This window comes from Lepisosteus oculatus, chromosome 22, assembly GCF_040954835.1.
Source record: "Lepisosteus oculatus isolate fLepOcu1 chromosome 22, fLepOcu1.hap2, whole genome shotgun sequence".
In the NCBI taxonomy this organism is placed as follows: domain Eukaryota; kingdom Metazoa; phylum Chordata; class Actinopteri; order Semionotiformes; family Lepisosteidae; genus Lepisosteus; species Lepisosteus oculatus.
In genome coordinates this window covers 9,464,508-9,491,329 of record NC_090717.1, presented here as the reverse complement: position 1 = coordinate 9,491,329, position 26,822 = coordinate 9,464,508, and the positions used below count along the sequence as shown (strand labels likewise).

The 26,822-nt window shown below is 39.3% G+C and overlaps 1 protein-coding gene across 6 annotated transcripts in view; it reads left to right on the top strand.

The window, feature by feature from the left end:
* Positions 1 to 26,822, top strand: part of cabin1 (calcineurin binding protein 1) — a 111,544-nt gene that overhangs the window by 58,070 nt on the left and 26,652 nt on the right. For 4 of the 6 annotated variants that reach the window (XM_015366283.2, XM_015366282.2, XM_015366280.2 and 1 more), the window contains 5 exons: positions 1,109 to 1,216; positions 2,954 to 3,067; positions 23,525 to 23,688; positions 24,083 to 24,179; positions 24,585 to 25,274. In XM_015366283.2, the coding sequence (XP_015221769.2) occupies positions 1,109 to 1,216; positions 2,954 to 3,067; positions 23,525 to 23,688; positions 24,083 to 24,179; positions 24,585 to 25,274 (1,173 nt within the window). The remainder of the gene's footprint in view (positions 1 to 1,108; positions 1,217 to 2,953; positions 3,068 to 23,524; positions 23,689 to 24,082; positions 24,180 to 24,584; positions 25,275 to 26,822) is intronic. The other 2 variants (XM_069182354.1, XM_015366281.2) reach the window with 1 other exon arrangement.

Here is a 26,822-nt window from a genome sequence, read left to right as displayed (position 1 = left end):
TACACTGTACCTTAAACAAATATTTCGATTTTTTTCTCCTAAACTAAATATGTAAAAAAAACTGTTTTTTGTCTACTGCCTGTGCTGGGAAACCTGAACAAAAAATATTGGTAACCCAAATTATTAAACTACACTTTTTGGAGAATAACATTGTTCCAATCAAGGGTGCTAGTGGTTTTGTCCATTTCTTATGTATGGAAAGTATTTTACATTATCTAATATTTTTAAGGGGCCACTGCTTTAACATTCTCCTAAAGGACTGTCCTGCTTAAAAAAAAGTTATACCAAAAAAATGTACAACTCTACTGTGCTGTGGTAAATTACCACATGGAGGCAAATAGTCAATTTTATTTAAGATTGTAAGAGTCTAAAATCTCAAGGGATCTTTCTGAATGAATAAACTGGATGTGTCACTAAAGCCTGTGGCTGTGATTCCTCAAACAGCCACATGCAATTGGCTGATCAGCGCTGAGAATAAGGCAGGTTTAATCCCCAAGGGCTATCTTGGCTTTCAGTAGCATAGCGACCCCTGTGGCCTCCTGGGGGATTGCAGGCATGTGCTGCTGTAGGTGAGGAATGCACCTCTCCTCCAATCAGTGCTGCCCCTCTGTCACGAGGCAGTGAAAGCTGTGGCTTGAAGGCAGGTGGGTCAGAGGAGTCTGCCTCCTCTTCCTCATTCCCCGCTGCCTGTGGTCAAGGGTGTAAACCACACTATTGACCATTCCTTGGCCATTCCCAATAGCACAACTAATTGTTGATTCTAAGGTTTTATAATGAAAATCAAAGGCATGTTTGTTTTTATCAATGATAAAGGCAGTTAAACCCTGGGTAAAATTGAAGTCATCATCTGTATAAGACCTACCTTCCAAAAATATTTCAAAAGCATGCATGTTAAAAACAGTAAATGTGATTGTCAAGGATCTATTGATTTGCCAGAATAAAGGTTCATCTGATGATGTATATTTATATTAGCATCCTTGTTAGGTATGTCTTAGAAATTCAAGTCAAAAGGCACACAAAATTAGAAGTTCCTAACATGAGTGGGCCTTGGTATCTGTTGTATTCTTTGTGAGATAAAGAGATATTTTCTATTTGCTTGTGTTTACAGAGTAGGTATTGCAGAGCTGCACCAGTCACTGCTCTGCTTTTACCTGGTGGGCGTGAGAACAATACAAAAGAAACAGATGGGTCTGCATTTGATGTCCATCCAGTCTTGGTGAGCAAGAGGTTTCATTAGAACCTAAGAGAGTTTGCAAATTCAAGGAGGCCATTTGGCCTAACTGTCTCGTCTGCTTTCAAGTAGCTAAGTGAGTGTCCAGCTGTTTTTCTAAAGCAGTGGTAATTTCAGCTGGGTAGCTTGTTCTGCATGTCCTTTTTGTGTCAATAAGTGCCTCCCGTTTTGTTTTAAATGCTCTTGCCCATAGCTGTGATTTGTGTCCTTTAGTTCATATTTCGTAGATGGTTCTGAAGAAGTTCATTGGGCAGTGCCTTTGAGGACTTTGAATACTTGAATCAAGTCTGCGTTCTGTGTTCCAGACTTTAGTTCCTTTACCGTGTCAGTGACCTGCAGTTGGGGACAAAATATACACAGTGCTGTAAATGAGGTCTTACTAGTGCATTGTACAATCTAACATAGTGTTGCTTGACTTAAATTTTACATTTTTATCTGAACATCATTTTCCTTTTTTATTGCTTCCTCACATCCTTAGTGCTTCTGTGACTTTCGTCACCCTCAGGGTGAATGGTCACTCTTCTAAAAAAGAGAAGAATACAGAAACATTCTCATCAGCACGATTTATGATGTTGCTCATCAGACATCAGAAGATATTCTGTCATGATACAGTACCTCCTAACAGCAGGTTATGTGAAGGAAATACAGCATTGAATGCCGTTAGAAACCTACCTGAGATAGAAGGAAGTAATTCAGTGCTAGTTTTAGAAATACAGCAATTTCACATCTAATGAATACAGTATTTTTGTCTACAGAGCATTTTAACCTTTTTCGTTAAGATTTCATTATCTGTGATTTTTATTCACTCAAAGTAATATGCTATAGTCCGGTTACATAGTTACTATTGTGATTTTTTCCTGGATAACTACACAGTCTGATGCTGCCTTTTTAAGAAAGCCAATGTTTTTAACATTACCCAGTATTAAGACCAGAAAAATGTCTGAAGTTCTATCTGTAGAAATAGATTTAAGGAAAAACATTTCTGTTTATACAAATTAAATACCGTGGTGTGCATTTTATTTAGTGTTCAGACCAGGAGCAGAAAACTTTGTGGTTGGATATTAGTCTGGTTTGACAACCAATCAACCCCATCACCTGCAAAATTATAAATCCAGTACTTGATCTTTAATTTTTTGCTAGACGTGCCTTCAGACTGCTGAAATGAAATTTACGATCAAACATATGTTCCTACGTTTTATTGGGCCTCGTGATGCTACTGATTTGATTGACTTGTTTGACTAGAAGGCGCTGTTTTTCTATAAAACCTTACTTACTGTACTTACTGTATATTTCACTGTCAAAGGATTTACAGTGTCACGTTCTGTTTTCGTACCCTAATGACAAATGAATTCATGAACTGGTGAATGGAGATGAACGGCCTTTCTTGTGTGATACATTTTTGTCATTTTGTTGCACTGATACTAATATAGAGTCACCAAAATCACTTTCCCCTTCACCTTTTATTTTTTTGGTATAAACTGGCTTCTGAAAATATTTCAGTTGATCACTGTCCAGTGGTGGCAGCAGTTGTATTTCACCTGACGAGGCACCTAAGTCTTTGCGTTTTGTTGGCTGTGCACTCTTCGGCAGGTGAGATGTTGTTTTTCACTGCATGTTTCTACAGCTTTAACCAACCTCTGTCTTTGCAGGCGATAGGCAGCCCACCACCCCCACGGGTCTCTCTGCACACTCTCGCTCTGATTATATTTTGTGTTTCCACAGAACCTGCAGTGGGCCCGAGACGTGTTGCTAGGAAGCAGTGTCCCATGGCAACAACTGAAGCACATGCCAGCGCAAGGACTCTTCTGCGAGAGGAATAAGACTAATTTGTTCAATGTAAGTGAAGCCGTTAACCAAGCGTACACACCACTGTGTAGTGCTTTAACTTGGTAGCTACCTGCTATCTGAATTGGCCTCGGTATTGTATCATGATTTTTAAAGAAGTGAAGACAACTTCTCTGGGAAGTTTGTGGTATTGCATGAATGTTCGAGGACAGAGACTTAAAACCAAGTTTAATAATATACATCCTGATAATTTCTTTGCCAGATCAATGTCAAAGGCTGGCGTTACGGTTTTAGTTATGAATGAAGAAAAGCTGTCTTTAGGCTAACTGGTGGATGCTGCACATTAGTGGTAGTAGAGGGGAGTCCCCATTACCTGAAAAGCGCTTTGAGTAGAGTGTAAAGAAAAGCACCATATAAGTGTAAGCATTTTTGTATTATTAATAATAATAATATTAATAATAATATTATAACTGGACATCAGGTCACTTGTATCTCAAAGCCCCATAAGTCTTTTTGTAGTAGCTAAATTATTGGTTGGCCAATTTACTGTTATGGGTTGTGATTGTTTACCAAGTTGGGTTTAGTGAATAGGAGCAAAATTTGCAACTGTTGTTTGTCCTGTCATGAATAAGAACTGTGACTGTATGGATCACTTTGGTGAAAGTACTATACAAGATGACTCTTGTACGGTAGGCTTGTGTTTCTGTCAGTTGTTGGCATCTATGAAGTTCAACTGGTAAAATGCATAAACATGGCTGTGAGGCAGAACATGCCAGTTTGACAAGAAGCCTCTAACAGACATGAGTTGATAGATGCAGTATTGCGATTGAGTGGTTTGTGAGTTCTGGCCATGTGTTTTTTTTAGTTTAGCCCCTCCTGAACCCTGGCTGGAGTTCTTGCTTTTGCTGTGTCATCTACAGATTCTCTTGGGTCTATAGGACCTTTTTCTTTTTTCTTTTGAGCATAACATGCCTTGGTTTAGCCTTTCTGATTGAAATTAGGCAACTACTTTTAGAACAAAAATGGTTCTCATTCTGCGGGACGTTTGTCTCATGGAGAACCTAGAAAGTCTGAAATACAGTCATCCTCGTTTTCCTATGTGGCAAGCAGGTGGGTTTCTGGCATTGCATTGCAACAGCCATCAAAACTGCAGGGCGTCGTGAGTCACATGAAGCTTCTGGTGCAACAGGAGTTTGGCTAAATTCAGTAGTAGCTTTGGACATACAGAGCTACCTGATCTACACACTGCTTCAAATAAGCATTAGCACAAATATCACATTTGCAGGGTCACTGTCTTGTATGTAAGTATGCACTTTTTGGATAATGAATTCACCAAATGCCATCAAGTAAAATGTCAAAGATTACCTTTCTTTGCTGTTTTTAACCTCATTATGTATTCCTTCTGTTACTATTATTCCAAAGTAACTTTGTTATTCAAACTCATGTGTGTTGGCTAAGTAGTGTCCACAGCATTATCAGATTTAGAGGAAACAGATGGATGAGTCAGACCTTGGAGGGGATGATCCATCAATGTCATTGGTGCCACCTTAGAAGGTAATTTTATGTTGCTAGATAATAGAAAGCTCTTTGTGCTTTGATTATAGGATAACAGTGCAAACCCTTCATAGAGGGAGCGTGTATTGTGAAACGCAGCTCATGCGTGAAAAAGAAACAGCTTCTGATAAGAGAAAGAAAGTGCAAATCAAAGCCTGTACAAGGTTTTGTTGGGCCTGTTTAAACAGTGGCTTGCTTGGCACCTGGTAGTTCCTGGTGTTATTTGTTACAAACCCTCATTGCTGCTATGTTATCATTTGCTCTTTGCATCCTTCACTGTTCCAAAAACAGTTTCAAGCCTTGAGTTTGAAGCATGAAGTTCAGGTTTACAACACTTGGAGTTACCAAGAGAGCACAGGATCTACCTATACTTTCCCAATCAAGTGCAGTAAGTCTGCCCAAAGGTGCTCAAATCTCTAAGACTGCTTGTACATCACTTTTCATCTTTACGACTCTCAAAGAGCTTAACACATTGGGGGGATCCTCTAGGTCTACCCCTGAGAAGCAGTAACCTTGTCAGTGACATGTGGCAGACACTCTGCACCAGCGGTCTTACGTAAGTGCAAAGTTCCTTAAACAAATTCATGAATGGGGAAATGTAGTGTGTCCCAGTTGTGAAAGCCCAAAGTGTAATTTAGTAAGAGCCTCAGACCAACACTCAGACCCTTAAAAACATTGTAGTGGGACCCTAAAGATCAAATAGTAGTCAAGTCCTTTACAGTAAATCAAGCAGGATGGTACCTTCTACAGCACAGTGTTCCCTCTGTGAAAGATTTGTTTGTGGCTCTTCTGTTGTTATCGCTAACGATTAGGTGAATGCTCACCTGCAGTCGGGACGTTATCCTGCTTTCAAAAGTCATTCATTAAGGATATGAAAATCAAAAATGCAATTCATCACGTTACGTTATGTTGATCAGTTTATGTTACATTAAAGGCTGACCAGGACATGCCTCTGAGTACTTTATTCAATCGTTGTCTCTTTAGTTTAGATTTGCCAGTTATTTTTGCTACTGTATATCTGGTTGTGCTGTGATCCGAAGACTACAGGGGTGGCTGTGTCTGTCGCTGAGCCCTGGCCAGCCCAGAGTCGCGCACTCTACCCTTGGCATTGCTCAGCCACTGGTGTGCCATAGGTGTGTAGCAAGACCCAGGCTCGAACCTGTGACCGCAGGACTCAAACTGTGCTTGACCATCCACTTTTAACAGCTGAGAGGTGAGGGAGACCCCAAAACAGTAGTTTGTGTGTGCGTTGTAGAAATGTGTAAGGCAATTAGATATAATATATAGATATAATAAGGTCTTAGATATAGATGACTGTACAGATGCTGTTGCAAAGAAACTGAACTTATGTGTATCTGTAACACTGTGTCATCCAATTCTAATTTAACTGTGATTTTGTTTTTTATGATTTAAATATTTACTCAACTTCAAAGTTTTTTTCTTGAAGTACACCCTCTGTAAGCCTTAAATTATGTATGGCATAAAAGTTATCTGCGCTAGAGAAAAAAAAAATTCACAAATTGCTGAATTTCTAACTGTATCCAGGATATTAGTTAGCAGATTACTAAACCTTTACTGTTTTTTTATATAGCACTGATATCTTGTTACATTATCCACCTTATTATCAGACATCACTATGAAAAGCAAGAACTGCTTAGCTGAAATCGAAATTGCATTAAAAAAACAGATGTTTAAATACATTTAAATTTGGAAAAATATATCTTTATTGTCTAAAAGTAAGAACCTGAGAGTATAAATAGGCCAACACAATTAGGCCTGCTGCTTTAACATCTTTAAACTGAATATAGCAAGACTTGCTGCTCTGAGTGTAAAAATAAATTAAACTTCTGCATAAAGTTAGTGAAGTAAAACCTCTAGCTTTTGTGCACATACAGCTTGTTACCTGTTTGAAAAAGGAGCTATTACACATTACTGAAACATGGAATCTCATTGTTGTCGCTTGTTATATGTAATTTGTTACTGCCCAAAACTGATGGGCACTCAGGCAGAAGTAATAGACTACTTCCACCAAAGGTCAGGCTCCTGTTCACTCGCAGTCCACTGGGAAAGACAACACACGTTTACAATCAGAGAGCTCACAGGAACACGGCTGCCGAGAAGGAAGTTACACCCTAGAGTCTGTCGTTTTCAGGGTGTGTTTTTAGATAAACTTCCTGTGATGGGGTGTCCTATAAAACAGTCCTTTTGTTACCAGCTGCTGTCCCACTCCCTGTAAATATAGGCCGTTGAGCCTCACTTTCTTCTGTTGGTCCCCTTTGATTAGCTGGGAGTTTATAATTGCAGTGCCATATTGTACCAATGAAGGATGACCCAGTTTCAGCATGTTAGCATGTTCCAGTCAGGATAAAACAAAAAAAAATGTGTTGCATTATTTATGTTCTGCTTGTTGTTGTTGTTTTTTTAATTTTTAACTCACCAGCTACGCTCGTGTTGGAAAATTCTAGGAACTAATTTTCCTTTTTCAGCAAAGTTAACAAATGTTGTGTCTGGTCATGAATAATGTGGTATTGATACAGGCCTTTCTCTCTTTTACCTGGTGTGAATGGCTATAGTAAGGATACTTCTACCCTTGGATGTCAAGGCTAGTGATATCCTAAAGAAAACTGTATCCAATATATTTCTTTTTTTAGACTTACTTTTACTCGTATGCCTACATTGGTTAGTTTGAATATCAGGAACTAAAATGTAGTTTATTTTTTTCTCCCGCTTTTTTTCCTGACAAAAAGAAGCCTTTTGTTTTATCCTTGCTGATCCCCTTAGAGATAGCTGACCCTCTATCTTCATCTTGAAGAATGGCAGCAGCACATTACCAGTCTGCACCAACTTCATTCAGTTCTAATTTAGATGGATTGTATTAAACAGGGACTCACAGCATCCCAATGTTACTTGTCTTTTGAAAAAGATGTCACTATTGAGAAACTGATCATATTGTCATACAGTTTATTTAATCTTTTCCAGCTATAAAGCCTCTGTGTTATTAAATTGTTCAGGCTGCTATATTATGCTTAATACAAAGCCCAAGATATTGCCGAGGGAAATGTGATTTCACATGTCTGTCCCTGCAAAGTGAACTTGTCTTAATTTCAACAGTGTGCATGGAAAATGTGTTTTTGTATTTTTTATTACAGAGATTAGCACTGCATATGTGTCTTGTCTGTGGGATTTTACATTTGTACCAGTAACAAACAAGAAAAAAAGAACACCCACACGACAGTTCACAATCCCAAATAGTTTTTAAGTGCTTCTTAAGGAACACAGTTTCAAATCCTTTGCAGGTCATTTTTAAATCTTATACAAAAGATGAAAGGGAGATATTCTAGTCCCGAGTTTTCCAAATTGCCAATTCTTCTCTCAGGTTAAAACTATCTGAAAAAACAAATGCAATCACAACATCACAAAATCATGCTCAGACAATGTATTTCATACACAAAGGTCTTCCTCTCAAAGTTATATCTTTTTTTGTCATCTGAAAATTACTTTAATGAATCACACATGCAAATTGCCCAAAATTGGTTATGGAAGTTTAATGTCAATTATACCAGCAAAAAAAATAAATTTAAAGTAAAATATAGAGGTCCATCATTTTATCTATTTTAGAATGACATTTTACCTGGCATTGCTCTGTTGTAGTTGACATCCTGTATTGTTATTAATCTGTAAGTCAAATAAAGCATCATTATTATGTTTAATACAGGGGAAAGAAAATAAAAGATCTAAATAGGGCACAGACCACTGAAAGCACAACATTGCAAATAATTTGGGCAATTACAGAATGCACGACAAATCCAGTTCTTCATTTACACTAATACCAGTTATAGTGTTCAAATTATGAATGCATTCTACCATGTTTCATAGCAGTACTTTTCCATGGTTACCACCTGTTATGATTTTATTAGTCTTTTCAATTGCCTGGAACTTGTTTTAAATTTAGTTATTTTCATTAAACTGAACAGCTAAAGGATATGAGGAATCGGATCTAACGTATTGCACTTTGATCTTCACTAATTCGATGTATGTAAAGCAATTTTACTCTTGCATATAAACAACTGCAAAGTGTGGATGTTCAATAGCTTGTTATTATGCCTTTTCAGGCACGTGCAGTGTATGTTCTGCATTTAATGGTTTGATCGCTTTTGGGATTATGAAGGCACTTAAGTTTCTTTAGATGTGTTTTGCAAAAAGATCATCATGTGCTGATTGACCACTAAGAGCGGCAGACTTCTTTTTTTTTGCATAAACTAAGTGTTCAAGAAAGTCTGTAGTATTTTTGTTCTGCTTGAATTAAACTAGCAGTCTTTCTATAAATGGATCATGAAGTCCTGAAATACACTATTGTCTGAGTCAAACCTATTTTGCTAGCCAAAGGAAATTATTTAATACTACACACTAAACAATCAGATCGATTTAAATTGATTTCAGACTTTAAAATAATATCCCAGAGAGAATTGAATGCTCTTCTGTAATTTCTTTGTATTGTTATTCGTGTGTAGCCACAATTTGAAGCCCCCTTTCATATCCTTAGAATTTTCACTTAAATCATTTTTATCAGAACACAAATGTAGATGAAATACGTCCTTCACTGCACTGGGGATATCCAGAGGCCCAAAGCAAAGCGTTATCTATTTTTTTCCAGTATTTTATGTGTTATCCTTTGGTATTGTTTGTATTTTTGATCAGATGATCCAGAAACTGAAATCTTTAAACCCTTTACTCAAGAGACAAACTAAGATGTTTGTTCTAGTTAATGAATCACTTATGGAGATGTAGGGATATATTTTTCTTCTATTAGTTATGCGAAAAAAAATTAATAAGCTCTTTGAAAAGCACGCAGTAGAGTATGCAAGAAGGTTTTTAAGCTTTGCGCTTTCTTGGCCTCAGAACTTTTACTTGTGGGTTGTCTGTAGAGACCGGAATTAATCCTGATGTTACCTCACCTGCTTATGAATAAAATACTGTTTTTTTCAAGTCTGGTGTTATGGCTTTTGTGTGCAAGTGCAAAGCTGTGTGAGGACCTGTACATAGATAAGCCTCCTTGCCCACAAACATGCAGTTTTTCCTGTGAGCTGCACATGTTTTTTTGAGAATGACAAAATGACAATTTAAACACATTTGCACTCATTTTAAGAGAATGGCGAAAGTATTTTTCCTATGAACAGAAAAAAGAAAGCAGACTTACTGAAGTATAATTGTCCTTTAAAATCCAATGCGATGCAGCAAAAATCAACCTTGGAGCCCTTCACTAAAAACGTCCACACCATGATCTGAGATTTTAAACATAGGAGCTCTTAGGCAAATGGGTATTGTTTTAAGGGAAGGAGAAATAATCTCAGTTCAGTTATCCTTTGGAAACCAAAATGGTGGGAAAACAGTATAGGAGTGTCATGTTCTTATTAGCAGTGTAGAAAGTTAAGAGAAATTTAACCAGCACTATTTGTGTGTTTTTTTTGTTTTGACAAGTACAATGTTTTATTTCCTTTACGGTCAGGTTTAATTTCCTTTACTAGAGAGAAAAGATAACTTTCAGCTTTGGAAATGGTGTGTTTCTGGTTTAAATTGGTGGACTTGCATTTTAAAATCAGCCTTGTAACCAAGTTTCTATGGAACCTTCATCAGTTCTGTGCTCTTTTGTTCAAGATAAAGGCGAGATTACTGTCTTCAGGTCAGTTTGTAAGACAATCTGACAGGCTGTCTGAAATTCAAAAGATTGCATGCGATGCTGAACTTCTGCTGTCTTTTAATTGCATCAGTACCTTCTTTGAAAATGCAAGCCCAATAATCAATTCCTTAACATCTTGACAGGGTGGTATAAACACAAGCAAGAGAAGGGACATTTCAGCATTATTAGATGTTAGGCTTTTTTTTCTGGGGGGGGGTCTTTAAACAGACTGACTGTGACCAAATGGGATAGAGATTAGTTTGAAGACTTTTATATGTATATGTATGTACTGGTTATAGGCAGGTCCTGATATAAATACAGATGTAGAGATGTACAAAGGCAGATCCAAAAAAGCAGCAAATAAGTGAGGTCTAAATTGCTATTTTTTTGTATAGATTCAGCTCATGGTTGTGATCTTATGATTAGGCAGCATGTGAATTGCTCATGTCTTTGGTCTTCGTGATTGGAGTAGGGCATTTAATCTATTCAGCGGTTATCAGTGACTAAAACAACTATTGAAAATTCATTGTTTTAGTCCTGGGGTATTTTTGTAATCTGTGTCTAAATTTTAGCCAATGTGTTTCTCTTTGTGTTGACCAAGATACTGAAATTGATCTATAATTAGAAAATCAGAAATATTATTAGAAAATTTGTGATAGGCTGCCATGGTGAAGAACCATATGGATTTTAGGCTTGATATATTCTGCCTGTGTCTGGGTATTCATGGATGATCTATCTTGTCAGTTGTAGCTTAGATGCGTATGAATTATGAATGGCTGGAATTTGTCTCCATTCATAGCAGCAGGGTTATCAGCTCTCATTCCTGCAGACACCTGATCAGTTGTGATCCAACAATTGTCCTCCGGTAAATGAAAGGATCCACTGCTGGTTTTCAAACTAATCCTGATTGTAGTCAAGTCTGTCTTCATACATTCTGCAGCAAGATCCAAAAATGCAACTTTATGCCAGTTGCACTCTCTGTGCAACTTGTTGCATGGCAAAGATTGCAGTTATCTTTGATATTTAATTGTATTCAAAATCTCTGAAGGATATAGAAATAGCCTTTCAGAGTGACAAGCTGTGCATTCAACACCTGTGACACGTTGTCACCATCCCCCTAAATCAGGATGATGAGCAGCTTTTTTCTCATTCTGAAAAATCTTTTTCGTCTTGTAAGTCTCAAGCTTTTCATCTTGAACGTATTGTATCCTGTATTTTGTCTTTCTGGTCAATTGTATTTAACTCTTGTGGAACTGCACCACAGAACTGAATTTACACCATTCATGTGCAGTAGCCATATTTTTTAAATATAGATTTCTGTCCATTAATGCTCAGAGCTGCCCAAGCATTCCAAATGAATTCTCTGAGTTTCTGAGTTTAATCCCATCTATCAATAATGTCTAAATTGTTGTACTTCTCATTTTATAAATGAACAGTGTCATGAACCTCACATGCAGTCTTTTGAATTGCATGTAAAATAAAATGGACATTCCCAAAATTGTTCAGTCCGGTTTTCCGTGACCAGATGAATGTTTTGTGAAATTCCTTGCTGATTGCTCATTCTGTTATTTTCCTTGTTTTGCTTCCTGTAAAAAATAAATAGATGGAATTCCGCTGTAAAAACAGGCACCAAAACTTTGTTTCTGAAACCATTTAACTCCCACGCTTCTAACAGTGGAAAGTACTGATGGGAGGTAAAAAACATCTTTAATGTGCTGCACTGTAATAATGGAGTAAAGACTGAACTGCGTCGTCTCCACTCTGGACTCACTGCTCAACAGAATTGATTGCATTCAAGTGTTTCCAAGTTCTTCAGTTGAATTAGTGATCATATAGTAATATAGTCTTATGGTTACAGTGCAGCAGCTGTTCCATACCAGAATGTACCACACAGTGCTTCAGCAGTGGGGGAAATACAGAAGGGGAACTGGGCAGGAAGCAGACCTTATCCGAGAAATAATAAGGTTGGGGCAGAGGTTTAGGCAGGTCTGATAGCATTTATCTGCATTGGATTTAGCCACGAACCCATGCTTACGTTTTATACAAATGCAATATTGTGTTCCACCGTTGTGGTCCTTTTCCCTATGTATGATTTTCTTTAATTGATGCTGTTCTACGATAACACTTATAGTGTTGATTACAGATTACGCCCTTGAGCTATGATAGTGTGAATTACGCTTTGTTAGCCTTTCAGCAGGAAAGCTTTGCTATCAGAGAAAAAAAGCCCTTCTGCTGTTTGTCCTACTGTTCTTTTGGGTGAAGTCCTTTCCTCTTGTCTGTTGGATATGGGATCAATGAAAAGGCAGGCTATTGTTGCTCCAGTGCTGCCCTGATGGAATATTACAGTCCTATAAATTATGAGAAACAAGATGGATGGTTGGGTGTATTGCAAAAACGTCTCGCATTTTACCAACAAACACTTCACCCAAAGCTTACCACTTTATCTACTTTTCAGATCTGTATTTCTAAATAAATGCTTCCTTCTTTGTCAGTGAATCCAAATGCATTATCATACCCTGTATGTCATTTGTCATGAGCTGGGTGAGCCCAAGCACCCCTGAAATTTAATTGCATAGAATAAAAGGGAACAGTCTTTTGCTAAAATTAAAGATGCAGAAAGGAGCTTATAGTTTTCTACAAAAGTGGAATCTGCATTTAACACAATCAGATTTGATGGATTTCATTGTGTGAAGAAAGGTTTAGAAAGCGTGGAGAATATGTCACCACAAAGTTTCATGCAAAATAGCGTGTGTAATGAGACTTTTTCCCCCCAAAAAATTAAATGCATTTCAGATCCCTGTATTCACTGAGATTCCGCTTCACTGGACACTGAAGACGCCATAAAAAACATGCATTTTTATTCTTAATGAAGCCTTAATTAATAGTAAGAAATGATTAATTTTTGTATTAAGGTGTGATGTAGGGGGCAGATAAGTGTTTTTTTTTTAATGTGAATACATTTTAAGAACACCCCCAGTAGTTCAGAAATTTGGCGCGGTACAGTAGGTAAAATTAAACTTGTGAAAGCGGTGGTACAGCATGTGGGTGGAGTCTGAGTCAGGGAAAACGAGATGGTTTCTGTAGGGGAGTGGTTTCGGGCAAAGCTTTTTGTCATCTGGGTTTGGGAGCTGCAGGGGTCTTGTTTACGGCATAACAAAAGTACTTTGTGCGTTTTCCAAATTGGTAAGTCAATGTCAGCAGTTTTTTTTTTACAGCATAACAGGAAATGGTAAAAAAGAAAAAGGTATGTTAGCGTGCATGCTTGTGGTGAGCAGGGCAGCCCAGGAGAAAATGAAAAAAAAGTGCAGAGAGGAAGGAAGTGGAGATTTCGATATGGCTTAGCACAGTCTGTGGGTGTAGGTCTCTCTGCAGGCACGCTTGCTTCTCTCTTGCAGGAATCAGTTATTTTCTTTTCTCTCCCACAGACATGTACATTTATATATACACACACAAACTCTCTCTCTCTCCAGCCACCCCCCCAGCACCACACAAACACACACACCTCTCCTTTTTCAGTCTGTCGGCACGGCTCTGTATCGCTGCTTGCTGTAGAAGAGTCAGGTGGGTGAGTTCTCCTGCTCCTCTGTTTGTGTATGTTTGTGTGGGGGTGTGCTGGTGGGCGGGCGGAACCAAGCTCCTGTCTGATTGGACGGCTGCAGTCTAGGGGGCTGTCGTTGAAGGTGTAAAAAAAAAAACCTAGCAGGCTGGGGTCAGGGGAGAGCGAAGGGAGTGCGTGGGTGTGCGATGGCAGGGTTTGAAAGAGAGAGAAGAGAAAGCCAGCTCTTCTGTCAGTGGCATGCTGCTTCCTTTAGCCCTGACTCCAGTGCCATTTCTGCTGCCACTGATTCCCATGCTTCTGGAACTGGGACTGCTGGCACAGCTGTGCCCTCCTCTCCTGCTTTCATGCCATGCTTTCCTGCCCTAGGCAAGTACCTGCCCACTTCAGCCTGAATTCAGTTTGGAGTTTTGCCGTGACGGTGGTATGGCCAGTGGGAGATTCTCTGCAAGCATAATAAAAGCTTGAGTGGAGTTGCTCTCCTTTGGTGATGGTGAGTGTCTTGTTTGTCATTTTTTCCTTCCAGTGCAATACTTTTTGCTTGTTTGCTTGCAAAAGCAATTTGTATTTAAGAGGGTAAATGGGTTACTCAGTGGTTTGTGCTTTTTAAAAACCTCCTGACGTTTGAAAGAAGGGCTCACCTCTCTACACCACTGTGCTGCGCAGCCGATCAGCTCGTGCCTTGTGAGTTACTGCTTGTCGCAGAGGCTGGTGTCAGCAATGTTACTTGTGAACTCAGTGCTTTACAGAAGTGACAGTTTGTTCCTGTTGTTGATTTCCACACAGGTTGTTGAGCTCTTGCGAGGAGAGTTGTCCACTTGTTCAAGCTCTGTGGTGACAATAACAATGAAGGGTTTAGAAATGTGACTGCTTCTAACATCTAGGTCAGTGTTAAGACTTATGGTGCTTTGTTATGGCAGTAGCATGGGACAGAGTGAGAAACTGGGTGGGCAGGAAACAAGGCATTACCTAAGGCAAAAGAGGCACTTTCCCTTTGCTAATTGCCTTGAAAAGGGAGAAAGAAGCTATAAAAGCTCTAGAAAAGGTGAGCATATCTGCAAGCAGTACAAATAATCAAGCAGCACATGGAAAGCATTGCTGTGTGTGGTAGTTTCAAAGCAGTCTGGATCTAGAACAACAAATATATATATATATTTCGGCTATCCTGTCCCCATTTTCAAAACCTGCCTGTTTCAACCATTATTTTCTTTGAATCTATACAGTAAAGTTTTCATTTAAGGAATTCAGAATAATTTTTAATTCGTTCTTGTCTTGTTTACGATCCTGTGGAGTTTTTGTGATAGGTGCTATTGGATTATCTTGGCTTTAGCAATGTGTGTGCATTTTGTCCATTACCTCACTACAGTTATTTCTGATCCTGAAATCTTCCAAATAAAAAACAAATTGTATCTTGTGTAGACGTATGGTAGGTAAAATCAAATGGAAAATCTCATATGAATGACTTAACTATTTTAGTTCAATTCACCTCTTGTACCTTTCATTAACTTTGCTGTTTTAATTTTTACATTGTGTGAATTACCAGTCACAAAATCCTGACCTTTTAATGTTCTAGGAAAAGTGACTGTTGCTTTTCTTTGGGATTTATTCCGTGAAGTTTTACCAGTCCAGCTGTGCAGCAGGTTGCCAGTTTTCTCTTTGCAGCCTTCAGAGGAGTGACCCTGTAAACTAGATAGCCTTGATTCCCTGGTATGTTTTCCTGCATCAATATTTAAAATGAGAATTAATATTTTATGCCATTAATTAATCAAAGTACTGTATGTGAAGGCTTCTTACGAAGAACTCCTGGCTTTGTGCAAAAGAGGATAGAGTAGAAGTCTGTTAGTTATTCTTTGTTTTTTTATGCTGTGCTTTCATATCTTAATAGAACTGTCACACATTTAATAAAATAAAATCCTTCTTGAAGTCATAACCCTCCAAATAAGCTTCCTTTTGTCAACAAGAAAAAGTGGGTGTGTTGGTGGTCTGCTGTGTTTGCCGATTTGAGGGAAAAAAAATCCTCTATCTGGTGAACGTGAGGTAGTGGATGCGAATACGCTTCTTTAAGACAGTTACAGCCATCAGCCGGGCTCCTGGGACTGTCCCCGTGAGTGGCCGCTGTCTCTCTGAATCTCAGTCACGTTTCTAATTAGCCACAGCTATGGTGGGGAATCCCTCTCTGGTGCTGGCTGGCTGGGCAGCCTTCTGCCTTCTGCTGCTCGCCGATGTTTTATTCATATCCAGGAGCCAACAGCAAGGAGAGCTCTTCTCGCAAGGCGTGATCTGAAGGCAAATTATTTTAAATCTGTCTGAATTATTAATTTAACTGTTGTTTGCTGCTGGTCTACAGCCTTGTTCATCTGTAAATTGCTTTTAATACTGTAGGGATGATGTGTGTTCCTCTCCAGCACCACATCCATCAGAAGAAGCCTTTATATCTTATTTCCTGATAGACACAATCAGGCTGTTCTTTTGGAGAGGCAGTGCCTGCAGTTGTGGGTCAGTCTGGAAAGGCTTCCCTTTTGAATTGTGTGGCATGCAGAGGGCGTTGTAAGGCTAGACACCTTATTTGGGGCTGCACCGAAGGCACATCTGTAGACATTTCAGCTGCACCCCTTTGAATGTTAGTGAAGTGGATCTTAAGTGAATCTGCCTAAATTAAAATCTTTACTAGAAGTTTTCTGTTTTTCATTTTTGCAGTCTTTGGTGCTGGTTCACTCAACTTTAAAATGTCATTCGGTTTTCTTAAAAGCATGAAAAATCTCCAAAGAACTGTTATCCCAGTTGTGTAGTTCTCCCTGTTTGTTAACTGCCAGTGAAGCAGAAGATTAATGTGTGAGGGTGCAGGCCTTCCATGGCTTTCACTGCTACAGGTTCAGAAGTCCTGACTTTTACTGAATATAATCTCTTCAACATAGACTAGATTTAAATAAATAGAATCTTCATAAAATCTCTAAGATGATTCTCTTGTTATGGATAGAGACTTGAAAGATGTTGTATTGCAATCCGTTGTGTTTTTATTGTAAATGTCTAACGTTTTATGTAATAGTTTTATGTGTACTGTCTCTGTGGTAGATTATTTGAACAGTTTCCACATACTACATTTATTATTATTATTATTATTATTATTATTATTATTATTATTATTATTATTATTATTAAAGCACCTTTCCAAACCCAAGGGGACTGTACATAGTGACCTAATAGAACTGGAGTGTGAAACACAGTATTTTTTTTTTCCAACCAGGGGGTCTTTATGAGACTGTTCAGAAACAAAACTACAAGGTTTTTCCCCTCATTCAGCAGTGTTACCTAAATTCACTCTGACAGTAGATCTGTTAACCTGCTGTTTACGCTTATTAACAGCATTATTAGAATTTCAATTGAGAAGTTTTTTTGACAAAGGGGTCCCTTAGCAAGAAGAGAGCCTATGATATACAAATTACAATGCTTTAATATAATTGTATTTGACTTTGGTAATTCCGAGTGTTATGTCTTTGTGTGGAGGTGTTGGGAACACAGAGTTCACAAATAGTGGGTCCCAGTGAGAAAACATTAATCTGAGGTTATCTGAAAGTAAATATGTACATTGAAACTTCACTGTGGCACTTTGTAATATACTGTATAACCCCAGTATCAGAGCTAAACGTTGGCAAGCTTGGTTTGTTACTTGCTCTAAAAACTTTTAGATGATTTTCAGTGTCAGTAGGGAAGCAGGCTTTGTTCCAGGACATCGTGTATCACATGTGCCTCCTGTTAATATTACTGCCAGTGCTGATTGTTGCCTTTCTGTTGGAGTAATGGATTTATTTATTCTTCATTTCTTCATTCTTCATTTCAGATTTTTTTTCAAAAGTTCTCATTCAGAACTGTATCGGTTTACAGGTACAGATATAGTGGTTGTGGTTATAAAAGTTTTGCCAACTCGTGTTGAACATGGAAGTTAATTTTCATGAGTTATTTGAAAATGACAAATAACCAGACAAAATAAAAAATGTCAGCCATTGACTTATAGGCAGTGCTTGGCGTTTTGTGCCCAATCTGATTGGGTTCAGGTTGTGTTTTGCACTGGGGAGTGACTGAACTAGACCAGAAATCATGTGGACCTTCTAGGCTGCTGCCTATTTCCTTCAACATGGTGCAGAGTGATCTGTAGGAGCGTGATTCTGGAACAGACAGAAGGCAAGCTCACCTGCCAGAGTGCCTGAAGGATGATTCTCTTACATTAAATCTTCCTTCACCTTCCCACATGGCTTTACCAAGACAGAGGCACCATGACACAGCAGTGACTCAGGCCTTCAGGAGTTTAGGTTGCATGCGGTACTCATTTGTAGACCTTGGTCTTGATTCAAGTAACTCTTGGCAGGGATTGGATAGCCTTATTCTGATGTGTAGCTGCAGAAGTCTGGATTCACAACGTGTAATTTAATTCTACAGGTAGGTAGCAGTCTGCCTTTCTAACTGAGTCAAACAGGAGAGATGGGAGCATCAGCATGCAGGCCATCACAATAACTTACAGTAACAGGAGGTATTTGGCTGGGACTGTTGAAGTCAGGGGTTGAAGGCTGAACTCGTTAACTCCCCTTCACAATATTAAAATCATTTCCAGATAAAAAGCAGGACACAATAATCTGATGGAGAGCTAAGGGAAAGGGAGAAATCGTTGAGCTCTAAGCCACTAATTAAACACTGCAAAATGGGACATCCAGATTTATACTATATTATTATTTTTGCTTGCAAGGCCATGCTTCCTAAAGGAAATACTGATCAGATTTAGAAAAAATTAATATCTAGTAAAGTTCCTCAAATCTGCTTATACCCTCTGGACCAGTGTAATCTGTGTAAAGCCATTTCTGCTGTGTCCCAAGCAGCTAGAATCAGTGGAATCCCAACTAAAGATGGTCCTTCATCCATTAGTTCTGTTTGGCGATGTTTATGGAGCCTGCTTCCACCCCCACATTCCAGTTTACAGCTGCTGGAAGATTGTTGTGATCTCTGTGGTTGAACATTAAAGTCGTCGATTTTCTCCTCCTGAAGCCACAGTTTGTGTGAAATTAAAAAAAAGATGTTTTTAAGTCTGTCCTACATTTTTTTTATTACATCTTGTGTTCTGTTATTTTTCCTTCTTCAACAAATGTACTTAAAAAAAAAACACTAAAGTAATGGGAGATCTGGAATCAGCATTTCTGTCTGACATCTACAGTTATTTCACATTTTGTAACACAGGGTATGTTTAAATCGGATACAGTGAAGTTAAAATACTGGTATCTTTCTCTGTCCCATTGGCAATGCAGCTAGAGATGTATCAGGCCTGCAAATGAATTGACACTTGTTTACATCATGCTTATTGATCAATCATTTTATCTTTCAATAGCAATAAATGTTAATTGAGAAAGCAGAGTCATAAAAATCTGAAATCGTCACATCAAGTGGTATTTTATTCTTCAGCAACAAATCTGAAATATAGTAATACTGTAATGAGAACGAAGAACCTTTATTTTATTAGATCATGGAAAACTATCCTTTTATGGTACAGCAGATTAGTATAGCATCAAAGTAGGTGCTATTGATTTTTGAGTTAAGCAAAAATATTATTGCTGCATTGCTGCTTGAAATAAAGATAAATTACAGAAGAAATATAGCATGGTTTTGTGATTTACTTAGAAATATTCAAGCATTAAACAAAACATTGAAGATTTTGGCAAAACCTCAAGAGGAAAGCTTTAATAAACAGATGTGCTTTCAAAGAGAACATTAAACATCAATTTAGAATATTAGCTGCTTCTTCAAATATTTATAATTACTGTCTGAATGTGTTCATGTAAGACATGTCTGCTGCCTTTGTGTTTTACCAGTGTTTTAAAAATGTCAATAGATTGAATCTTTAATTGAATCATTAATTGGAATGGCTATTCAAATTAATACATGGGACTAATGTGTTTTATTTCATCAACAAATAATTGACTCTTCCTCTTCCTGTGATGCCCTAATGAGATCTGTAGCTAGTTGCCTTGGTTATTTTTAACTACTCAAACAATAACATGGCCTCTGCCCTGCCTTACCAAATGAAGAATTGAAAACCAAAATGGAGATTTAAAAAAAATCTTTAGAATATCCAAGCTTTGACTATGAATAGTCTATGAAATTGTGAGATGTTCCACTTTTTCCCAATCAAGTTGTAGTCAGTGGAATTGGTCTCGGTCCTGAATGAACCTTGAGACTGAGCTTTCAGACATGGCTAGAGTCACAATTCGTATCGCCATGTCATGGCAGTACTCTAGAACAGGGTGTTTTATGGCTTGGATCTGTATCTGATCTACAGCAGAGACCATTGTCGAAGATTAAAAAAACAAAGCTCTGCCATTTGATCCTTATTTCTCCTTTGGCTGCTGGTATCATATCTGTATCGTATACAGTATGGAATCTCCTCTGGTCTTTTTCTCAAGACCCCAGGGGGAACCACTTCAGCAGTATGGCTGGGTGGCTTTTTCCAGACCAACTCAACCCTTTCGTGTGAATGAATGCACATGCGCTTCATTTTAGCTGGCGTGTTTGGGTTCTGAGGAGGGGTTGGACACCTTGAGGTGGACCTTCATAATGCTTTGTGCCTGCTTTTCCTCTGTGGTATGTTTTGTGTCAGCAAGGTTCTACAGGCTGCTGCTGCACAACCCTGAAAGTTTAATCAAACCCGTGAAGAGTTCTGTGCGGATCGGTCTGTTCTGCTCAGCCTACAAGCTCGGCTTCAGCTTTTTGCCCTATTTTTCTTCGAACTACTGTAAAAATCCACAAGCGCCACAATTTATTTATTAGTCTTTCTTCAAAAGAAATAAAAATTGTCTGTTGATTAGACCATTTCTCCTATTTAATTGTTTCCTGATGTCAGTGCACTAACAATACACAGTGCTTGAGGGACTTTGAGACTATAGCAATAGGAAACAGCTGTGCACATGTGAGACAAAAATAAACACTAGAAGCTGCTCAAATTAGCCAGTTGTCCTTTCCCTTTTACCACAAACAGAAATGTGAAAGGGGTGGGGGGAGACCTACCTCTCAATATTTCAATATAGTGTGTAGTTATCATGGACCTCATAGAGTGTTAAAATGTGACAGAGTTAATACAAGCTTGTTTTTGTGTAATACCGAAGATTTAAGCCTACAGTTCAAACATCTCTATTGTAAGTGATCTTGAAACATTGCCAGTCAGAAACAATTGTATGTGTCCAACAGCTTTTTTAGATAATATTTATATTATTCTGCTGTTATTGATGTTTAAATGGTTTCTAAAAAATGGATAACTATAGCTATATAGTGTACAGATCATGCTAAAACAAGATTGCAAAATATAAGAGCATATTTTAAGGTCTTTGGCCAAAATTGAGGTTTTTTTGCAGATTCATTGCATCAGAAAACAATCCGTCCAGGTCCTGTTCAGGCGCACTGTTGGCCTGATCCTTTCCCAGACTCAGTGGCATCTGGCATGGGAAACCCTGTTTCCATTCTCGTGCTAGAACGCACTTTGTCAAAGCCACTGAAGCCAAAGACAGGAAAGTTTCCTTGTTTAAGATGGTGTGATATCATTCCTAAATGTAAATTGGAAATTGGCTCCGAACAGACGCAGTTGGCAGACTGAAAGTTTGCGGCTACTTTCCAAGTCAGACCTGAGAGTGCCAACAGAACTAGTCTCTGGAGTGCAGTCTCGTCAAAACAGCAGCTTTACAAATGGCGAAACTCTGTAGAGTCTGTATTTATCACCCTATAAACCTGCTTCATTTTATCTGGCTTTTTTAGAACCTTGAACACAGAAATGACAAGGATACAACTTCCTCTGGATTCTTCTGATATTGTACTTCTTTTACTGATTAAAATGACGATATTCAGTGTAGTATGTATTTCATTATACCATGTGATCTTATTGAATGTATTAAAACTGTTATGTATATCAGAATTACACATTGAGATATGGACTTCATCAGTTTCAGAAGCCCCTCTTGTTAAGGGGAAGAGACATATTGTGATGGTAGTGTGCTTCTGGCGTGAAAAATGTTCCAGGTGCTCATGTCAAACTGGATATGGCTTAAACATCCTGTCCTGATGACAAGCTTCTGCAGTCTCTGTTCATAAAAACAGCAGGAAGCATCATTTACTCAAATCAGTAAAGATCAGGAAAGTGGTACAGTGAGGAATATGACAAGTATGGACAAGTTTCGAGCCGCTTTATAAAGAGTCTGAAATGGCCTTGACTTGTTCCTCAGTCCACCACATGACTTGCAGCCGAACAAGTGACACAGGCTAAATGGTTTCCTCCTGCTTGTAGCTTTTCTCTTGTCTTTTATGTTCTTGAAGATACAGCGAGCCCCAGTAGCACTCCATCATCCGTCCTTTTATAAACTGTTTAGAAAACCAGTTGCCACAACATGGTGTTAATCTGTGATTGTTTGATAAATGACTGTGTCCCAGACTCTCTGAGGTTTCGGCTTGAGATTGGGCCAGTGGCATGTGGCAGGATGCATGCTCCTTTGCGTGCCAAGACGAAGATGAAGTGTGCTGTGGACTAGTTCCTGTAGTCCCACTGCTTTGACTGTGGAGTCTGTCACTTTTGACATTTCCACACCAGTCTTGGCCTGCTGTGTGCCCCAGTCTTTATTATCTGAACAGGCCGTTTGCTGCCTTTTTTAAACTTGAATCTTTGTAGTGTCTACCCATTATGTGGAAAACAAGCATTGCTGTTCATCCTTAAAGCTAGTTCATGGAATGAAACAGTCCTGTTTAATTGATCTGATATACACATAGTGGCTATATTGTACTCTCAAATACTGGATGTGACGTCCAGGTTTTTATTTTGTGTTTATTATTAGTGTTGTTTTGTGATAAACTAAAATCTCTCTAAACTATTGGCAAAACTTGAATGTTACAGCTACGTATTGGTAATGGTGTTCCAATTGAATTCCTCAGGAAAAACAGATGGATATTAAATTTGCTTCCTATTGTTGTTTGGAGGTATAACCTTATCTTCCCCAAGCATTTATGTGCTACGTAATACATAACAATACATATTATCATCTACAGCACATATCTGTTTTGGTGCAGTATCAGTAACAAATTTATGTCCATTGCTTTGCTTGACCATGATGAAATAGTTGCGGTCGATACTTGATATATACAGTACTGTTCGATACATGTGTTTTTTGAACATATAATTACACTTTTAATTTACACTGAAGTGTTTTTACTTTATATCAGTGACAGAACTCCTTCATAGATATCTGGGAGGTACCGAGCTGGTGATCTCTCTAGTGTTCATCAAAAGAAATAAAATAAACGTTTCAAATGAGAGGAGGCCATTTGGTCCAACTACCCATTTGATTGTTAGTAGCCTCATGATCTGAGGATCTCATTCAGCCTTTTCCTAAAAGAGGCCAGGGTATCAGCTTCATCAACATGGCTGACTGTGTAAAACTAACTCTCTGAATCTCTCCCTTCTGTAGACCCATTAGGCAGGCATGGACCAGGTTAAAATGATCTTTCAAATTGTGAAGAGGACTTACTCCTACATTTTAGAGAGGTGGACCATTCTTACACTTTGTCCCAAGGAAAGATTCAGCCTGCCAGACAGTTATGGAATCCCTTCATTCTGTTACCTAGAACAAAGTGCTGCACTGACTCATTCTTTCTCTGTTCGAGGCAATGCTCTTTGGTTCACCTCTCTTTTGTGTGTTTTTTTTAGGGAATCTGGCGTATTCCAGTGGATGAAATTGATCGCCCGGGCAGTTTTGCATCTCATATGAACCGCTCCATTGTTCTCTTACTGGAGGTGCTATACCAGTTGAAGGACCACGATACTCTGCTCAAAGTCTCTTTCATGCTTCAAAGGACTCCAGACCAGGGAAAGTAAGTTTCTCTCTTGGATCGTGCTGTACGTATCTCATTATCTAACATTTTTAACATGTTAATGATTGCTCGTGGACATGTGTGTGTTAGTGTGGTATAGTAAACATGTAGAGTTTGATATTCCTGCAATGTTAGCTCTAATTTAAAAAATAATAAGAATAAGGTAGAGTGAATGAGACTGGTGTTTTCTCAAGCTAAAAATGCTTTTATCACTAACGCTACATGCTGCGTATGATATAAAGGCTCTACAGACTGCATATTACCAGAGTAGTCTGGTTTTGCTGGCATGCTTGCAACCTGTTGTAGGCAAAGAATAAAGATAACAGCTCCCTGAAGGTCTGACCACTGTAGTGGCGCTGTGCAATGATTTCTTGTTCTCTGTCTGTCGTTGTAGGAAATATTTACGGGATGTCGACCGCCAGGTCCTTGCCAAGAGAGCTTTTTTTCTTACTGTGAAAGTACTGGAGGAAACTCTGAACAAACTCACTGGGGTAAAACAGAATCCACCCGTGAAGCACTACATTTTAACGTGGTCTGAATAGCGGATAAACAGTGTCGCTATGGAAAGCTGGTGAACAGTGGCTTCAGAAGTTCATCTGTGATGTTTATGCCATATCTCTTTCGCTTGAAAGCTAGCTGATTTTCCTCTGCCATTCCTTCTTCCTAATTATGAAAACATTGCTCACCAAAACGCCGACCAGACTCATTTTTGTTTCGGAGAAGCAAAAACAACAACAGAAAATCAACAGGCAGGGTCATCTTAACTTACTTACTTAATCGAGCTTTTGTCTCAGAGACAACCGTTCTAAAACCCAGCTTCAAAGCTTCTGTCAGCTGTGCAAATCCTGGAAAAAAAAACTGATTTATTTTGGTTTTCTCACTTTGATTCTTTTAAGGTGTCAGAACAACCGACTTCCAAACCGCCTTCGGGGTTCATGGGGGAGATGACGACGGACGTTTCCAACAAGCCCTGCGCGGAGGACAGCAAACGACAGCTGCCCAAGAAGCCGGCGCTGACGGAGGGGGTCAGTGCGCAGAGCTCGGACAGCGGGCCGAGGGAGGGCCCCCGCGGACAGTCTCCTCAGGCCATGGATACTGCCGATCAGCAGGGTGATGACAAGCCTGGGAGGAAGGAGGCCGGAGGGGCGGAGCCGGCCAAGCCTGGGGCTGATGAGCCCATGGAGCTGGACTCTGGGGCTGGACAGTGGGGAGGGGGCGGCCGGACAGACGCCGCCTCTAAATCCCTTGAGACGGACTTCGTAAAAGCCGGCCAGGTTTCGGAGGAGAAGGCCCCAGGGACGAGCAGGGCTCCAGAGCTGTCCCTAGAGGAACTCAGCATCAGCTCCAAGCAGCAGCAGCAGCAGCAGCTGGCCACCACAGCCAAGGGCCAGCTGACTGCCAGCGGGACAGAGCCTGGCATCGTCCGGAGACCCAGCAGGAAAAGGAAATTGTTAGAGGACGCAGAGTCCGGTAAAACGCTTCTGTTGGATGCCTACAGAGTGTGGCAGCAGGGGCAGAAAATCATGACCTACGACTTAGGCAGGATTGAGAAGATCATGTCCGAGACCTACATGTTAATCAAGCAGGTAATTCCACCCGTTTCTTTCATTGTTTATTTGCAGAAAACCGGACTGAACTCAATTGCTAGCTTCCACTTCCAGTTCTAGGAAGGTTAAAAAAGGAATGATTTGGGAACTGGCTTGAAAGAGGGAATTGGGACAGCAAAAAGTGAAATGGACACTAATAAGAAATAAGTTATTTCTCACATCTTTGGATCAGCCCCTTTAGTGCAGAAAGGGTGTGAACGCTGTGTTAATGTGGCAATATCCCTTTGTGTTGGGCTCGCTCACAGGCCTTCCTGCAACTCCTAATCATAAGACACCTGACAAACTCATCCTTAAACAATTTATATCCATCCATCAACTTTTAAACTGCTTTATTCAATACAGGGTCTTGGGGGAGCTGGAGCCTTTCCTGGCAAGCAACAGGCATAAGACAGGATACATCCTGGACACCACACACATGTACATACAACAGGGCCAATTTTCCTATAAGCTAATTAACCTACTTGTACCAGTCTTTAGACTGTGAGAGGAAACAGCACCAGGAGAAAACCCACATTTGAGGAGCTCATACAAACTCCATGCAGTGGGCACCCCAGAAACTGAACCCAGGGCCACAGCACTGTGAGGTAGCAATGCTAATCAATGCATCACCATGCCACCACCTTCACACAGCAGTTCAGAGTATTAAGGCTTATTCAGGAAGCTGAGATTCCCAAACAAACAGCCCATAGTTGGTACCAGCGTCACAAGTTAGAGCTGAGAACAGTCAGCCAGGGCTCTCTCTGCTTTCCCGGCTTCACTCCTGCAAATCCCTGGACAACTGCAGGCCTCCAGTTCGGTGTTGCCCGTCCTGTTGGGCTGTGGAGCTTGCAGCATGTCAAGTAATGAATGAGCAGCCGTGTGGTTGGGCGTGCTGGAGGGGGTCTTACAGGCTGGTATTGTGGTACAGAGCATCCTCTAACAAAAACTGGTTGGGTACGTCACAGAAAAAAAAAATAATGCCAAAAATCAGTCGACAATAAAATCGGTCTCGTTCAGATTTGCCGCACCAGTTGTTTTTACAAAGGTAGGATCATGCCTATAGGTATTAAATACTTTTGTGCTTTTGTTTTGAGCCAGGGTGGTTTCTAATGTACATGAAGGTTACACACATGAGAAAAAAGAGATTCGGCCTTTATAGTTCTTTTGGTTGCTACTTGATGCTGGCATCACATATCCTGCATGAAATCTAGCCTGTTCCAAGAATCTCTGCATTGGAAAGGCTTACTCAGACCAAGTAGGAAAAATTGCAGTATAGTTACAGTATATACTATAAATTGTATTAATATTATTGTTGTCCAAACTCTGAACTTCATTTTATGGTGTTATTTCATTGACACAATTAGATTAATTTACAGTCACAGTGTGTAATTAGTTATGGAAAGAAATGCTTTGAAGGCAACTAATTCCCTAACATTAAACATCTTTCTTCTGGTCCTTTACTTTGGCTATATTCCTTCTTATTGTGATGTTTCACATTTCATCAAAAGTGGAATACAGAAGTGTTCACTGAGCCTCATTAGTAATTAT